This window comes from Eublepharis macularius, chromosome 2 (genome assembly GCF_028583425.1).
Source record: "Eublepharis macularius isolate TG4126 chromosome 2, MPM_Emac_v1.0, whole genome shotgun sequence".
Taxonomy (NCBI): Eukaryota; Metazoa; Chordata; class Lepidosauria; order Squamata; family Eublepharidae; genus Eublepharis; species Eublepharis macularius.
Window position 1 is genome coordinate 152,971,061 of NC_072791.1, and position 18,669 is coordinate 152,989,729.

Genomic DNA, 18,669 nt, shown 5'->3' on the forward strand with positions numbered 1-18,669 from the left:
TGGGAATCCGAACATGGGTTTATCCCAGCCTCATCCAATATTTTTACCATTATATCATATCAGTGCTCACGATGGACATTTTAATCAGGCCAGCCCACCCCTTGATGCTGACGGCAAATAATAAACTCATCTCACTGCTGCGAAAAAGTACACAAACTTCTGAAGAGCACTTGCTTGGTAAATCATGGAGTTTGCACCCCCCAATATCCTCAGGGCCTGCTAAGAGCCTCTTCAATCCTTATCCATTGTACATTAATGTTAAGCAGAGAAGGGGGATGTCAGACCATTCATGATCAAGGACCCTTGTTGTACTTAAAGGCCTCTTCCTACATAGACCTGCTCATTCAGATCTTCAGGGAAGTGTGTTCGCCATGCTTTCTGCTCAGCAGATCTGGACCTCCTCATCATATTATATGCTCTTTTACCTGCAGCCTCAGTATTCTGGAATGACCTGCCCAAGAAAGGTTCAAACAGCCTTTGCCACACTATCCTTCTGAAGGCAATGCTTGTTAGCCGGGGTTTGGGGATGTATGTTGTTGGGACAAGTTGTTTCTCTGCAGTGTGTGTGCATGCATGCATGTGTGTGTATCAGGTGTTTTTAATTATTTACATTTTATGCATTTTGTGAAGATTACACTGTATCATTAAGAAGATAAATCGTTTTTAATGTGTTGATTGCCAGGTGGCTCTAATGTAGGAAAGGTGGGATAGAAATCGCTTAATACACACACACACACAAACACAATACATTGCCTCACCATCAATGCATCAGATATCCTTTGCCGTAATTCCTCAAAGCAGCCATCAGGCATCACACAGCTCAAGGGGCCGGAAAACCAACTAAACAATGTGCAGATTTTATTCAGTAAGGTTCTAATGAACTTTGGAGTCAGAAAACATTCAAGGATGCTGCTTGCCAGCCAGCCAGCCATCAGTCCCAGAGATGCCAAAAAGAGAGGAAAGTGTCTGCCTGCCAACAGCTGCTCAGTACTGACTGATCCGGAATCAAGAAGCCAAACCACGCATGGACGGCAACTTCTCGGTCCCTGACCCAGACACTCCTGCCCATCCCGAAGAGCCACGGCACAGAAAGAGAGTCACATCCTTTGTGTCACTCACTTCCTGCCCACAGACATGCAGGGAAAGCTCCATCACTGCTCACTTTGGATTTTCCCCGTCCCCCCTCTCTCTTTCACACAGACACACATGCAGCTGCGATTGTAACAAATGCCAGCCACATTCTACCATCCTTAGAATGGAACTCTCTGCCTCTTCTTCTCCAGCTCTCCCCTGCTGAGCAGCTTCTGGCTAAGACCAAGGGAGGGAGGGGCAGGGAAGCCAGACCTCATTATAGTCCCCCACCTCCTGTGAACAATTTGGCTCCTCAGAAAGCAAAGCAAAGAAAGTCAGTCTTCCAAAATTTGCTCTGGTTTTTGACTTGCAATGAGAAGCGCCTGTGGCTGCTGGCAAAAGTCCTCAGAGAGCAGGGCAGTCTGCCCACTATACGTACTGAAGCACGAAAGAACTAGCACAATGGGCTCTGTGCCACTCAGGAGTCCCACAGCACCAGAGGGATGCCCTATCAAACAACTCAGCTCATACTCTCTGGGTTTTTTAAAAAATCCGAGACACAGCATTCAGCTGCCACTTGGAGTCAAGTACCCAGCATAGAACAATGTCAGGGTAATAAGGGGAAACGAGCTAAACAACAAGCCCCATCACGTAGTGGTTAGAGTTTGGACCAGCATGGCTGGGAGACCCAGGTTCAAATCCCTATTATGCCATGGAATTTTGCTGGGTGATCTTGGACCAGCCAAGCTCTCTCGGCCAAACCTACCTTACAATATTGTTATGTGGATAAAATGTAGAAGAGGAGAATGTTGCAAACCACTGTGAGTCTCCATTGGGGAGAAAAGTGGAGTATAAATGAAGTAAATAAATAGATAAATAAGAAATGAAGCAAGCCAGAATAGCCCAGGATCCACTGTCCCCCTGAGTTTGTGCTCTCACACCTCAGTTTCCTCATGCACGCCATTGCTTTTCTTAGCCCTACAGTCTACAGGGTATGTTGCTTGGGGCAAAGGCTAGTATCTTCTAGGCCTTCATGCAGCTCTGCATGACCCAGAACAGCTGGACCTCTTACATACCGCAAGCCAGAAATAGAGGAACAAGCTCTCTCTGCAGCCAGGCCACTGGGTATGTAGTTCTCCTTCCTTCCACAGATGCTAGTCAGTGTACAGCACACAGGCACATGTGCACTTGCACCAACCCTGTCCCAACCACAATCTGCAATTATTATTTTAGGATAAGTATTCTCATGTCTAACCTAGCATGCTATTTTCCCAGGTCTTAATCCACGCTAGAAGTTAGACCCTGAATCGTGTGTCAGTAAGAAGGTTAAGTCTTGGAATATGTGAAGTAACCATAATAAAGGGCCTCTGACCATACCCCAGGTGCCTTTCCCCACAGAACAAGTAACCACAGTATGTCACATAAATTTCAAACTGAGGGCTTCCAAGGCAGATGGTACATTGTCCAGGCCACACCTGACCCTGTAAGCCGCTAGATACAGAGCTGCTGATATCCATTCCTACAGGATGTGTCTCATTATGGGAGGGGGAAAGACACAGCAAAGTGATGTGGTGCTTAAGACATCCTTAGGTACTCCAGGGACCATAATGGGATAATGGGGGCGAGGCGTGGATCAGAGGGCAGGAACAGAAACTAACGCTATTCTGGTGTTTGGAGTGGCACAATCCATCCTGTTAAACATGCACCAGTTTGTCTGATATACACTATAAAATGCTGAACAGATGTCCTGCAAATTGCCCTTGATTTCTGGCCTTTTTCTGCAGTGCTGCACAATTCCTTTAGGTCTGTTACTTGCACCCTAAGGGGAACAGATTCACTGGAGGAAAAAGCAACTGAGATAAGGCTCAGGGACTATTAAGGAAACCCTGGCTCCAGCACGGCCTGTCCAGAAGAGGCAGGGCTCCTACAGGGCAGAGATGGTGTAAACCATTTATCACAGGGCAATGTCTTCTCCCGAGGCTGGGAGCCACAGAAACATCTTGCCACCCCAGTCAGCCTTTCAAGCTTCATCCTTCCTGGCTGTTGTCTACTAAGAGGGTGAGTAAAGATGCTTGCCTTGTGAGTAAATGTGCTCCCTACAATTACAGCCAGGCACCAGACGCTCTGCGGAGCATTAGGTTAATCAGTTAAAGGGTACAGAAGCCCCTGGCCACATTCTGTACAAGGGGAATTGGGGGGAGGGAGCAGCAGACACAGCCTGCTGTGTGAGGGTTGGGGGGGGAGAAGGCTGGAATCCATAAAAACATCTGTTCAAATAAAGAAAACAAAGAGAGGATGGGGGCAAGATGTAGCCCCTTAAACCCATTATCTGCTCCTGTTATCCACCACCACCCCCGCCCCATGTGTGGACAGCTCAGACATTACACTTAATGGCCCAGAAGCTAATGCAGGGTGGGAAACCTCCAGCATCAATCAAGGGGAACCAAAGGCCAAAGCGGCCCACAGACCCCATCAGCCCTTACCACATGGCTGTCTGGGCTCAAACAGCTCTATTCCGCGCCCCCCCCTCCCCAGCTATGATCCCGGAAGAAAAGATCAACTATCCCTATCTCTGCCCAGTCATCTAGCAACACTTGCAGAGAATGGGATCTTCTGACAAGAAGAAATAAACTGGAGACTTGTGGTACCTCAAAGACTTACAAGGTAATTTACACATGACTAAAGCCCCCTTCCTCAAATGCAATCGGCCCTACAACTACACTGTCTTTCTGACAAAACCAACTGTGCAACATTTTGCACTAAAATCATAACAAGGCAGAGCTAGGCCTTGATTCACTTTACAGATTCTGGGACAGCAGTGTGGAGAAAAGTCGCAAGGGACCCCTTCATGCACAAGAGGCCATCTGTACAGTACGGAGGCATCCACATGTCTTTAACTTCTGGAATGAGGAGAAGCACAAGGCAATGGTCAAGGCAAGCTAAGGAGGCAAGCTCACAAAGAAAGCTATGAAAGATTCCTAACATGTCAGAACACCCCCCCCACCTGCTAGCATGAAGGAAACTGATGAGCAGCTTAGCCTAGGAAGCTTTTGCTGCGCCCAAGGGCACTAGAAGAAAGTAGTGTTAGGGAGGGGAAGCTATAGGCGTATAAGCAGAAGGCCCGAGGCCCAAGCATTCTTCCATGTATCTGGAACGAACAGTCACACATAGAGCAGCCCTCCACTGCTGTAACGGCAGTAAGGCTTTGGGCACTGAGCCCAAACTTCCTCATGGTGCAGAAACGCGCATCACCGGGTGTGAGCCATTCACGGTTGAGGAAATCCCTCTCAGCACAGATTCAGGTTCTTTTTTGCCCCAGGCATAGGAGCAAATACTACTCCATTACGCGAATGTGTAGTCAAGACGTGGGGCCTTCCAGCAGGCTCCTACATTTCAGAGCAAGTTTCATGGGTCTGTGGATTTCATGTGCCTGTGGGGGGATTTATTCGGCCACAAAGATACATTCACTCACATACACATACATACAGGTATGAATCACATGATCTCAAGAAACATCCAAGATGAGCCCCTAAATCAAGACTGAAACCCTCCCCAGCCCCTTTTCTTCACCAGCACGGCCTGCGCATTGCCAAAAGCAAATGGAGCATTCCTGAAACAAAAGTGGAAGATCCTTCTGCCAGGACAGTTACTGTGGCACAAATTCTCCCCCACACCTTCCTGCCCATCCCAAAATCCTCTCCCTCAAGCTCCAAATGACTAATGATGCACACAGGATAAGTAATGTCCTCAGTCATGACTCTGCCAAGTTACACACGGCTCCTGTTCCACCAAACCAGACTGTATCTTTGCTAACCAGACACAGCCTTTTGTGCCATGGTCTCTATGTGGACACCCCCCGTTTAAAACAGCATTTGGAATATTTAATTGTAGAGCGGGCAAGCATGGCCCCTGTCTTGCAAAAGTTTCACTCCTGGCCCCTAACATCGACAGGAAAATCAACACAGAAAACATTCTGCTCTCTAGTTTCAGATGTGTCTTTTGCTCTTTAGCAGCTTTTCCCTCCCTCTTCTTCTCAAACCTTGTCTAATGCCCTTTCCTCCAGGGTTAATTGTAACGGGTCACCCTGGCAGAGATTGGGTGCAGAGAAGAGATGCATCGCCCGCCTCTTTCATGGGCAGAGACGATATGAAGAGGGGGTCCAGACATCAGCAACTTCGAGGCTCCCCTGGAATCCCCTTGGCTGCCAGCTCACTCCACCGTCTGGTGGTGCCAAAGTCCAGTAGCGACGCCTGAAGCCCAGGAAGCGGCCCCTCCGCTTTGATCATGTAGCCCACTTACTAGGCACAAGGATAGCCTATTGCCTTTTCGCACGACCCCATCTCTGGAAAAAAGGGGCCAAGAGAAAACGCCAAGCGCCAAGGGACTGTAGGCTAGGAGGGGGCGGGACAGTCCGGTCAAGATCACCCCCGCCGCGCTCTCACCTCTTGCACACGGGAGTCCATCTGCTTCGGAAGCTCCCACCCTCGCGCAGAAGACGATGCCTGTCCGCCGAATCCGGGTGGGATCGCCCGCCTCTCTCATAGGCGTCCCCCTGCACGGACTGGCCCTCGCCCCAGAGCCTCAGCACCTTCCCAGCGCGATCGGTGGCAAGAGCCGCAGCACGAGCATCCCGCAGGCAAAGCGAACCAAGCGGCCGGCTCCGGAGCCGACTCCGCCCCGACGCCTGATTGGAGCCCGAGAGAGCCTTGGGTGGTGCCTTCCTTGCAGCAGCGCAGGCGGCCCTCTTGCCCCTGCAGCGGCCGCCTTCTCCTGCCGCGAGGGGTGGAGGTCGTGCGGAGAGCCTGCAATATGCTTACTTTCTGACGCGCTGGAGATCGGGGCTCTGAGGGTAGCTTCCCTGAAAGGCAAGCCCCCTGGTATGGGGAAGCCTTTCCCCAGGCGTGTGGGGACTGGTTGTGCTGCGAAAGCACTCTGCACATGTTCAGGAGTGCTGTCTTTGTTCTGTGTTACCCATGTACATGTTCCGGGATTTAAATCATGGCGGTTTGTAGACGGTAGATAAAGCAATATGAGCTCTGGGTCATGCTATCAGTTAAAATAACTGTTAGAATAGCATGAAGGGTAGCAATCGGTACGGAGTTTTTGAAAGTAGCAGCCTGAAACTTGGTGAGTGGGGGAGCCTGGAAGTGACCCGCTATGGCCTCAAGCCACGTGATAAGCCGTTTAGCATTTCCCCCTCCCCCACTGCTGCTTGGAAATACAGGGAAGGGCGAGTTGTGTGCCACAAGACGAGGAGTGAGTCCCTTTGCACAGTGTTGCAGTGACTGTAGCAGTATTGTTAAAGGATGTATGCAGGATTTCATATGGATGCTTGGGGAATGGGTTCTGAGTTTCACATGACAACTGCCGCAAACTTAACAGAGAAAAGGGGCTGACATATATATTATGGTTTTGGCTGTTTAATCTGGATTGCCCATTTCTTGTGAACCTGCCCAAATGTTTTGCTCTGGTAAAAAGGTCTAGTTTGTATGCCCCTCCTTCCAAGGTGAGGTGGGACATCTTTGTTATGAGACCTCATTTTTTCAACAGCTTCTCTGCATATGTAAAACTGGCATCAATTTCTTAGTTTTAGGCACCAAGTGAAAATATTTTTATTATCATTTTTGTTGTGTATGATTAATTGTAGTTGTAGCTATTGATTTTAATTTTTGCTATGCAGCTGCTGCCTTTTACAATATGAGTTTAACACAGCATTGTTGGTGTATGTGAGTTTTACCACAGATTAATAATTGATTGTAGTTTTAACATTTTATTCTGCTTTTAAGTATTATTTTCTATAAACTGCCTCAAGAACTATGAGAGAGCAAAGAAATATGTTTTAGGGTCAATATGAGAATACTCTGTAAACTTAACCTGTCCGTGCTTTCTCACAGGCGAGTCTTACTGAGTGCAATCTGTACTTCATTGTTTGCAATGGTTCTAAAACTGCAAATTTTGCTCTATGTTGAAAAAGAAAACAATTTTTTAAAAAACTGTACACTTTTTTGCTCACATGGCTCTTTTGGTTGTTTTTAGCTTCACGTGTCTACCTGCTTCTCACATACCAAATCACTGCACTAATTAATCCACTTCCTTAATCAGGTGCTGAGATGCTTAGGAGAAAGGCATGCATAGAAATATTTTAAATAAGTAGATTAGTCTGCCAGTTCTTGCCTAACTTATCCCCCACCCCACCCCGCATCCTTGCTTCTAATTCTACATGTCTGCTGAGTAATCTCTTGGAAAGGCCTATAAACCCCCATGAGCTGTAGCCAGATCTGGCATGTACCTCATGATGTGGCTTGCCCCCATTGTCCTCATGAAGAACCAACGAGAAGCTTCCATAGCAAAAACCAGACTAAGGAGCATCTGGAAACACCTTGAAATTAAATTGCTCTGGCAGTGTGAGCCTGGCCAGACAAGTGGGTCACAAATATAAACTGGTCAATCAAAGAACTAATCTGCCTACTCCTATCTCAAGCTCTATCATCAGCTTTCGCATTTTTTTGGTCTGTTTTGTCTTGTGTGTCTGCTATGTTGTGTAGAATATCTGTGGTTGTCCTAAGTGGTAATAGTGCTTAGGCCCAGGTACTGTAATACCCCTAATTGAGTCAAAGACAAGGAGATAAAAGCTCCTCCTGCTACACTCAGAAGTTTAGGTTATGTGGAAAGAAATGTAGGGTAATGCTTAAAATACTACCTGTAGGGAAACATTGGCCAATGACAGGAGCTAATCAGCTCTTCTGACTTCCACAAGATACAGAAGGATTAGGACAATCTGTACTGGTCCAGCAGAGGCAGGTGAGAAGGTGTTTATTTATTTCGTATATTTCATCCCATTTTTCCAAGGACCCCGGGCAGTGTCTATTGCTTCCCAGTCCTTCCCCATTTTATCCTTGCAACAATCCTGTGCAGTATATTAGGCTGAATGGGTGTGAGACTGGCCCGAGGTCACCCAGTGAACTTCTGTGGCATAACAGGGATTTGAACCTGAGTCTTCCTTATTCTAGCTCCACACTCCAACTCCTTACTCTGTGAAGTAGCTCTTCTTTTAAGGTACTTTGTGTTCAGGTTTTGGTGTTGCTTCTGTAGTAACTGCTGTCTCTGAAAGGCATCCTAAGGAGCCCTAGAAATCTGGACTGTAAATGTGGGGGTTGCTGGAAGAGCATTCCCCTTGCCAGCAGTGATGGAGTACAATACTGCAACCTGGTGTGCCTGCAGGTATAGAGAGGTTTGCATGCCAAAGGAAGGCACTTTTACTTCTCTTGCCAGCTCTGCAAAAGTGCACAGGGATTCTCTTCCCTACTTCCTACATCTTTTAGGACCCATTTTTGCATCTGCTAGGTACAGGGGCTAATAAGTTATGGTGTAGATTCATTTAGTAATCTTGACATTTGCTTCTAAAATCTAAAAAAGGAAATAGGATTTTCCTTTCCCCAGTCTGTGGTGAGTCCACAGCCAGGAACAGCAGAGGGTAATACACGCAGTTTCCATTTTCTGTAAGCTGCAACAGCCAATAAATGAAGAGAATACACTGCTGCAGAATTGGCCTTGTACTGTAGATGAGGCAATTCCCATTTCCTCAGTGAAGGGCTGCCACAAAGCCACAAACCCAAGTAGCCAAGAGTACGTCAGTCTGGGTGACTTAATGTCGGCAACAAAATGGCTTCCATCCAGGACTGTTCCCACTGTAATCGGATCTCCTCAGTTTTAATTTACTTTTCCTCTGTTCCTTGGACAGTACCAGAAATACTGTCACTGCTGCAACCAAGCTCTACACAGTTTTGACAGTTGACAGGACTAATGGTAGCCAATGATGAGAGTGGACAGGGATGGAGTACCAGAATAATATTTCACCTATAAAATTCACACAATGTTGTGAGTGTTAATTGTTTTAAAATTTACTTTAATCACTGGGGTAAGCACTGAAAGATAAAGATGGTGGAAGATCAAGGCTAGCATAGCAGGAGTTGTAAGCTTTGTTGTGTAATGGTCAAACAAAGATCTGAGATCCCAGGTTCAAATCCCCACTCTTGGCATGAACCATGTTCAGTGACCTTGGGCTAAGCATCTCTTTCAGGACTGCCAGTGAGGAAGGGAGAACATGTATGTTGCTCTGAGCTCCTTAGAGGAAGGGTGGGATAAAAACATAAAATTTCCCACTCCCAGCCATGCTGTTCTAAGTCTGTAAGAGTGGCAAGGGATGGGTTCATGGCTTAGTAGTAGGGCATCTGCTTGGCATACAGAAGGTCACAGAGTCTATCCCTGGCACTTCCATTTTAAAGGATCAGGTCAGAGGTGATGTGAAAGACCTCTGCTCGAGCCCCTGGAAAGCTGCTGCCAGTTTGAGTAGACAGTACTGTCACTGATAGACTGATGGCCTGACTTAGTATAAGACAACTTCATGGGGTCATGTGGCAATTGGGTTTTTTGACTGGAGAATTGGCAGAGCTGGAAGATCAGAGTGAACTTGGAGAAGAGAATGGGGATCTGGGGTTGTGTTGGGGCCCTGTCATTCCTCCCTGATTCCTGCCTAGACTAGTACTTTCTTCACAAAGTCCTTATCAAGGATTCTGAATGATACCATCCAGGTGATCTATATCTGATCCTCTCCTGTGGCAGGAAGGGAGCCATCCTGTCTGCTTTCAAGACAGCAGCCTGGAGAAGCCTGGCCACTGACAAACCTGTCAAGACATCAAAGGCTGTGGTGAGCACCCATTTCCTGCCTTCCTGCTGCAGCTTCTCAGATGAGGTCACCAAAAAGCAGGGAGGGGAGGCAAGGGGAAGGAGAGTGGGTGAGTTACCCTAGGGCAATGGGAGATAGTAATCAGCCTCCAAGCTCGGCCAAATCTGTATTCTGACCATAAGACTGCACCTTTCTGCAGGACAAAGCAGGGACTATTCTGGGAGATTCAGGAAACAGAGGAATTGTGTGTTACATGTTTGCACATATACCAAAGTGTGTCACATGCCTGGAATTAACAATCTCTGTTCAGTGACATCACCAACCATGTGAGTCAGACCGGATTTGTCAAAAGGGATAGAAACTTCTGTCTGTGTGGGTAATACCCATGATTTATATTCCATTTGTGGGATTGGATCTCCTTAGATCCATTGCCTCTAAATTCATTGTTTATTCCATTGATCTGGTGTCATCCACCATACAACTAGCTCTGATTTCTGCTAGTTTCTCCTTACCACTTTTTGATAAGGAATAGCTCTCCAGATCAGTCTTGGAATTCTTCATCCTGGGGCTTTCTCCTTATGACAGTCACAAGGACAGTCACAGTTGATTATAGCTCTGGTAAGTGTCATAATAATAATAATAACATTTTATTTATATACCACCCTTCAGGATGACTTAACACCCACTCAGAGCGGTTTACAAAGTATGTTGTTATTATCCCCACAACAACAATCACCCTGTGAGGTGGGGCTGAGAGCTCCAGAGAGCTGTGACTGACCCCTGGTCACCCAACTGGCTTCTAGTGGAGGAGTGGGGAATCAAACCTGGTTCTCCAGATTAGAGTCCCATGCTCTTAACCACTATACCAAACTGGCTGTCATGAAAAGCTAGCAACAAGGCTTGTGGCAGCTTTTGTGGACTTGTTTCTGATACATCAGGTATTGACTCCAGCTCATGAAATCTACCGCTGTAAGGCTCCAATCTTACATACTGAGAAAACATGCATAGGATTGCACTACATATTTCTAACTACATGTTATATTTTTCCTGGGTGTATCCCTGGGTCGGGCCACACGTGTTTTCTGGGAACTCTATGCTTCCCAAGCATGCAGGGATCCAATTTGAATTAGAACCACAGTGGGCAAGGAAAATGGTCCCCCCCCCCCCGGCGTGCGCACCATTTTCCCAAACTGAAACAACCCTGCAGAGCTGCTATTTGTGTCTTTGGGGGCTGCCCCTGTACTGGTAGGGTCATATGTCAGTTTCCCCAACAGAGCAATAGCAGTTCTCTAAGCTACTTCAGGGTAGGAAAATGGCATAGTCAGGGAAAGGTCTAAGCCCCTCTCCTTACATTCCACAGTCCTGATCCAGACCGGGCCCTCACGTGCTTGGGAAGCACAAAGCTCACAGAACGTGTCTGTGACACAGTCCAAGGATATATCCTGGACATATGTAACATGTAGTTAGGTTGTAGGGTCTGTCTGTCTGTCTGTCTGTCTATTTATTTATTTATTTATTTATAAAAATCAGTAATGAACAATAGTTAAAATATTCAGTGAGTCGATATAATAGGGAATGACAGGAGAAAATTTGAAATAAACATAAAACCAAGATGAAATCTTTCTGAAATAAAATGTAACTATGGACTCCGTGTTGTTTTTTCTGCAACAGATCAAGATGTCTACCTTAGCTTGAGTCTACCTTAGTTTGGCACATTTCACAGTGGTGGGGAACTCTGCTCATGTTGTTGGTTTGCTTTTCCTTGGTTATGGTTTCTTTTCTCATCCCTAATCAGGAGGGTTTCTAGCCTACAAAGGAATGATACATAGGAGTGGATTGCATTTCCTGTGGGTTTAGGTTTTGATCTTATAGTGCTTAGCACTGATTGGAACTGCGGTTTCCTTAACTGAGGTGACTCCTCAAACTGAAAGCTTTCCTCCATTACGCTTAACATCTGTGACATATACCTCAGTTCTGCTTTGCAGCTGTTGTCTATAGACCCTGGGCAAATGAGGAATCTCTGCTTGCAGAGCTATAAGCAAACAGACACAACTTTATTAGAGTCACACCACAATCTTAAACATATTACACATCAGCCACTCTGATAATTTTAATAAAAAATGGCTTCAGCATTAGCATGCTTGGGATCATGGCCCCACTACAGTCAGTTGTTGGCCCATTCATCACCACACTTATTTCTTGTAAAGTAAAATGGCTTTGTCAATGCACAGTAATGCCAATTCCCCTCCAAATTTTTAGTCTGAATGTTCTTGTCGCCAACCAGGATGGATTATGCTGCATCTCACCAAGCTTTTGGCTGGGAATCCAGGGGAGGGGTTAACTCGGGGAGGAAAAAGCCTCCTGGAGGTTGATGTCATGTCACTTGCATGGGAATTTTAAAAATGGCTGCTAGCTGAAACATCCCTCATTTGTAATTATGGATTTAAACACACCTGATTTTTTTAAAAAATAAAGATTATTTAGGAGAGTCATCATAATAGGCAATTGTAGTATGAACTGAATTGCTGGAATTCATTACCAGTCTGATCAAGTAGGCTGTTGCCACAATAAATAAGTCAGTGCAATTGGGGTGAGTTGTTCTGTGTTATTTTATGTGCTCTATTGGAATTTTGTCTCAGGCAATATGTATTTCTGTTTTTTCTATATTAATGTTCTAGATGGGCAACTGGTTTTTTTACTTGGGGTCAAATTGAGCCTCAGCCGTGAGGCTTGTCTCAATCCAGTAAGAGACATGCATGCACACAAAGAACCTCCTGAATACACCGTTGATAGGGATGCAGAAGTGCTCAGGACCCACTGAAATGGCTGGGTGTATCTTTTGATGCACATCCCCATCCAGGACCCCCTGTTAAATGCATTTTTAAAAAATTGCCATCAAGTTGCAGCTGACTTAAGGCAATCCCAAAGGGTTCAAGGGAAGAGATGTTCAGAGGTGGTTTGCAATTACTTGGCTCTGTGTAGGGACCCTAGACTTACTTGATCACATCCCATCCAAATACTAACCAGGGCTGAGCGTGCTTACCTTTTGAGATTTAAAAAGATCAGGCTAGTTGGGCTATTCAGGTCAGGGCCACTCATGATTAATGATCACTATTTGCTTAGCAGAGCTGGGTTGGAACCTTCAAGTACCTTTAGGCAAACTGCAACCTCCAGGCCACAGTAGACATAACGGGAGATCAACATGTTCATCCATTTCACAAGGTTGAGAGCTATGTGTTTTTTAAAAAACAGCAAGTGGGTGAAGAAAGTTAAAACAGTGTCCCTTCTCAAACAGAAAGTTCTGTTTGTCTAAGGATTTTCTTCCAGCTCAGTTCTGATGTTAGAAGTGAACCTGTCTGAAGAAAAGGTACTGAACGCAATGAAGCTCTTGGCAAGATGAGGCATTGCCAGGAACAAGATTTGGTTTCCCTGAACATCTGTACATACTGGCTTACCCCACAAGGTTCTAAGACTGAGAGTGCTAGGAATTGTTAAGATCATTGTACATGTACAGCCCAAGTGGTACATATGTTTATTCAGAATTAAGCTTATCACAGGCGTGCACAGGATCGCATCCTTAGTGTCACACAAGTGATAATAATAATTGAGTAAATAAAAGTCCAAATTTGAATACCAGCAACTGATAACCCAACACATTTTGAGATTTAAAAGGCTCTTGTTTAGATTCAAAATGTGTTGGATTGTGCATCTCTTAACAAATCTCAGTATAATTAATACATCTACAGCTGGACTTAATCTTTTCTGACCTGTACTCCTCTTATGTTGCCTGAAAATAATAAAACAATCCCTATAATACAATTGGCTGCTGCAAATGTGTCCTGGTACTCAGTGATCTGGACTTTTTAGTCAGTGACCTTTTCTGGGACAGTTCCCAAAGCCTTCCTCCACCCCCTCCCATGCCTTCATTTGCTGTTGCTTTTGTAGGAATTAGCCTAGCTCCTCTGGGATGGGATCGCCTTCACACCAGCTGTGCCCCTTTCTCCGGAGGAATGAGATTAGGGGATGTAAGAGGCTTTCACGGAATCACACTAGGGACCTGTAACACCTGCTCCCTCTATGGAGGTGGGGGCTGCCGAATGTTGCTGCCTCTGTTCAAAGCCTCCTGTTAGCCTTCCCAGCTTAAAGAATCTCAGACTGCTCATTCTCCATTTAACAACACAGGACCTTCCTCTTCCAAAACGATTGCTTTGGTAGGTGCTGCTGACCTTGTAGTGGACACATTCTTTCTTCGGTAGATATCATTTGGCCCCAGGTGCCTCTTTTAATTCTTAATGAGGCATAACTAGGGATCAAATTAATACGTGTTATTTATTTAGAACAGTGATAACTTACTGGCAAAACGTGTGTTACCAGAAGATAAGGCCACTACTACCTCCTCAGTCTTGTCATTTTTAAAATTACATCGATACCCCTCCTTTCTATGGCTAACTTTTAGGCAGCAAACATTGGGTTTCTAGGAGGTCTCCTGCCCAGGTACTCACCTGATACAGGCCAATTCAAGTGTTATCATGTCCTCCTGCCCACCCTGTGTGGCTGCACCAAAAATTTCAATCAGACATGGTGGGAGTTCTGAGCTCAGAATGTAATTCCCAGGTGCACAATGGCCCAATTAGAAAGAGGACTATGGTGTTCAGGGAAAGGAGGCTTGAGCCTCACCCCCCATGCTGTTTTCCCAGCTTCAGATGGTATCAGGGAGTTGCCATTTGTTGCAGTGGGGAAAATATGTGTAGCCCATTGGTATATGTATAGTCCCATGAGCTGCATGTATGTAAGTTTCCCCAAAAGGGAAAATAGCAGCTCCCTGCGGGGGCTTCAAGTTGGGAAAGAGGCATAGAGGGAGGCTTAAGCCCCCTCTCACTGAACAGCATGGTCCCAGTCTGAAATGGTCCCATGCAAGCCTGGGAATTAAATTCCAACCACTGAACTCTTTGATAATTTCTGATTGAAAGGAATGGGGTGGGGGATTCACAAGGACTTTATAAGGTATGAACTGGCCACCAGACTTGCTTAGCTTCAGCAGACTGACTGCATCAGGCACCTTCCAACCACATGGGCTTGCCCTATCCCAAACCACTTTGTCCACCATCCAATCCAACCCATGCTCAGATAAATCCCAATCTTTCCACAATATGATACAATGTCTAATATCTCTTCACTCTCCTACAATTTAAGGACTTTCTCCACACCACCTTTTTATGGGAAGTCTTGCTCAATATACGATAATTTACGGAAGCATCTTTCACATACTTCCTCATAGGTAGAGTGCTGTGGAAGAAAGCATGGTTCGGCTCTCTTGTGCTGAATGCTTGGTTTCTCCTCGCTGAGTGGGGGAGTGATTTTTGTGCCGCACCACTTCCATTTGTGGTTTGTGGTTGCTGATGAACTTTTGGTTGTGTACATTTCATTGTGAAATGATAATCCATAATGCAATAGGCATTTGTAGGCACTGGCATAGCCTAGTTTGGAATTAATGTTGCTACTTAAGGGCCAAATAACAAGATATGTGATTGAACGGCAGAGCAGTTAAAGGTGCCCTTGATATGGATCCAGATTGCAGTGCTGGGGAAAGGGAATTTTAATTCTTCCCCTTGAGCTATTTCCTTCTGCTCTTATAGGGAAAAAATCAGCAGGTCCCCCTACTGTGCATGCCTTTTGTTTTTCTTCTAGGGACTTACAGCAGCCTGAGATGAACAATTTCTATCAGGCAAACAGCATGGGGGCGGGGGTTTTTTTTTGCCCCAGTGCACAGAAGGGACTCCCCAGCTGCTTTTTGCAGCTGTATTACACATCTGAATATGAATCCACAGGGCATATGTGATTGGCCCTAAAACACATCTTACCTGTGTTGCCATTAAATGCCTACATCCTTATTTTGCTTTACAGGACTGAAATATCTTGGAACCCCCCTCCCCCCACAGGCCTAGAGTACAGAAGACCTGTTGAAAGAGACTTTCAGATATAGTACATTCTGGCTGTTGATTTGAGGTATATAAAGAGGAAGCTGTATTCCCAATAGTTGAAAATGTTTACTTTGCTAAAATTGAGTTACGTACAAAACAGATAATTTGCATTGTCTGCATGCCTATGCATGGCATAGATGAAATGTATCTTTCTGCCCCTAACACAGTTAGAACTAAGCTTTGATCATTTGTCTCCTTGGCCTGGTACTGCTTTCTGCTGTAGCTCAGATCCAAAAAAAAGGCCAGTAGTAGTTCTATGGTGATGCAATGGCTCAGCTGATTTTTGTCATGTATCCTATGCGTGACTGCAGTAGACTCAACCTTCAGATCAGAGTTCCAATAATGTAAGTATGCAGAGTGAGTGAAGTGAAGCATGAGGACAGTTTGCAATGATTGAAGAGCCATTAAGATACAGCTTTTGTTTTTTTGCTGTCTAGCCTGATGAAATGCATGTATTTTCCAGAAGTGTCATATTCCCAACCACTATTAGACACAGGGTGGGCTTCAAGTGATTACTGGGAAAAAAAAGTGAGATGTCATAATATAAGCAGGAACTGAGCAGAAACAAGGATGAAGCTCGCTTGACTCTGAGCCTGCAGTAATTTTTGCCCTGCATCTGGGGCTAGCACTACATCCTTGAGAATTTCTAAGTATGGGGAATTGCAGAAAGGCTACTTTTAAATCTCCCATGCTGTCTCCTCCAGAGGATATTGACCCCTTGAACAGGCTGCCCTGAACTTTCTATTGTTTTGGGAAGGGGAAGTAAGATGCTACTGAGCCATCTCCAGTGTGAGGCTGACAGCACAAAAGCAAGACCCCAGAACACGCTTCATGCTTCCTGTTCTTCTTGGTTATTCTTCTTCCTTATTGGGACATTCAGCTCCTTAGAGTTTTGTGTTAGATGCCCAGGCACAGTGTTGCTGGACTTTCCATTTTTTCCTCATCAGACCACAAACATTTACGTGTAGTGCCTAGAGTTGCCAACTGCCAGGAGAAAAAAAATGTCCCTTTAACAGAAGTTTAATGAGATGTTAGCTATCAGAAGGTGTTGTTTATCTCCATGACATGAAAAGCTTCAGCTGTCCATTTTGACATATTAAGCCTCTATTAAAAAACCAGGTCATTGTTTTCCAGGCAGCTGGTAACCTAGCGGTGCCTTTAGCCTCTCCATCCAGTGCATGCGGCAGAGTACTAGAATTAGCGGGATGTATCCAAAGACTGTCTCCCATAAACTTGTATTATTCCTATAATAGCATGGTAGAAACAAGGTGCTGGACCAAAGAGATTTTTTCTTAGACCCCTGATTACAAAAGAATCCCACACACAATTTCGTTCACTCTCAATATCAAGAGGCCTTAATTTCTGCAACAACCATCACCCCTCAGTCATTTTATTTCCCTTCCTGCTCTAGGCTATATCTTTGTAGCACCATTATTTCTTAGCTCTTCTGTTCTGATTTTAGTTGCCTGATCATCTCTTTGGACCAATATGATTAGAGCCCAGAGGTGTTCATGAAGAGTTTGGAAGTCTTATTTCCTTCCCAAGTAGCACATCAGCCCAGCATTATCAGGAGAAACTCTTAACGGTTTGGAGGTTCAAGCCATGTAATGTTGGTTTCGAAATGCTGGAGAAAGGACTAAATGTGCAGCTGTGAGTGTCCAGGCCACTCATTGTGATAATCCTAACGACAACTCTAGTCACGGTGCTGTAATAGCTCTTTCTTGCAGCCTAGGGGAAAACACATGAACTACAGCTATCACATCAAAACGAGCTGAGAAGCTAATGCTACAGGACATGGCGGGTTCTTTCTAAGAGCCTTGCTACAAGTGACATTTTACACGTGAAGGATAAAGGATCATTTTTGCGAGTCTTTCTGGGAACTGAAGTTCCTCTCCCCCACCGCTTTTCCTTTTGTTCCTTCCCCTCGCTGCCTGAAGAGACAGAGAAAGCCTGCGGCAACAGCAACTTTTGCAAATTGTTTCTCCAGTCACAAGCCTGCTCTCAATGATCTTTGGGGCAGGCAGCTGCAACTTGCTCAGCTTTCTCCGGAGCATTCGCCCCCCCCCCAGCAAGACGATTTGCAAAAGCTGATGTAGCAAGGCTCTAATAGGCTGTTCCACTAAGTAGAGATGGGGGCGGAGGGGATGCCTGTTTGAACTGGGCCCTACAGATGGAGAATGGAAAAAAACTTTGGGCACTTTGGGAGGGATCAATTTTCTGACTCCTTCCTCAGGTTGGTGAATATATCCAATCAGTTGCAAAAATATAGCCATACAAAGGAGTCCAGTGGTGTGTTAAAGGCATAGTAAAGGTTTACTGTGGCATAACAGGAAAGGAGAAAGCAGCAGAATGGTTCTTTTGGAGCAAAAAACCTAATATCTCAGGCAGTTTCACTGTTCACCCCCGAGAAAGGAAGCAATCCTGATCATGAATTTTCCAGTACTGACCAAACAGAAACCTTTCACTGACCCTGGAAAGAGTTTGTCTCATGCTCCACACTGGATGAGAATTTCAGATTTCAGCTGACCAATACTGCACAATAATAACATTAGATTTATATATTACCCTTCAGGACAACTTAACATCCACTCAGAGTGGTTTACAAAGTGTGTTGTTATTATCCTCATGACAATCAGGTCCACCCACCTCTCAGGGTGATTGTAACCTCGAGTAAGTATAACAGTCCGCAATAGGCATATGCTGAAGAACCATGGAATATAAGAGTGTTACGCGTAACAATACAGGTATCGGTCTATATAGATATACACCATCGTAAAAAGAAAAATAAATAAGAAGAGATTTAAAAACTAAAAGGATCAGTTGGGTAAGGGGTACAAGGTGATATTTCACGAGCGATCATATAATCAAGTAGATGTATTTAAAAATATAAAATATATAAGGCAGCTTCATAGGTCTTCTACACCAAGCTCC

At 45.2% G+C, this 18,669-nt stretch overlaps 1 protein-coding gene across 1 annotated transcript in view; it reads right to left on the reverse strand.

Annotated features, from left to right (window-relative positions):
• LOC129323547 (unconventional myosin-X-like) overlaps nucleotides 1-6,052 on the reverse strand; it is a 115,882-nt gene extending 109,830 nt beyond the window's left edge. The window contains exons 1-3 of the mRNA XM_054970082.1: nucleotides 6,043-6,052; nucleotides 5,514-5,841; nucleotides 5,371-5,413 (exon numbers count right to left, since the gene is read on the reverse strand). Coding sequence (XP_054826057.1) covers nucleotides 5,371-5,413; nucleotides 5,514-5,841; nucleotides 6,043-6,052 — 381 coding nt within the window. The remainder of the gene's footprint in view (nucleotides 1-5,370; nucleotides 5,414-5,513; nucleotides 5,842-6,042) is intronic.
• Between the last annotated feature and the right edge of the window lie 12,617 nt (nucleotides 6,053-18,669).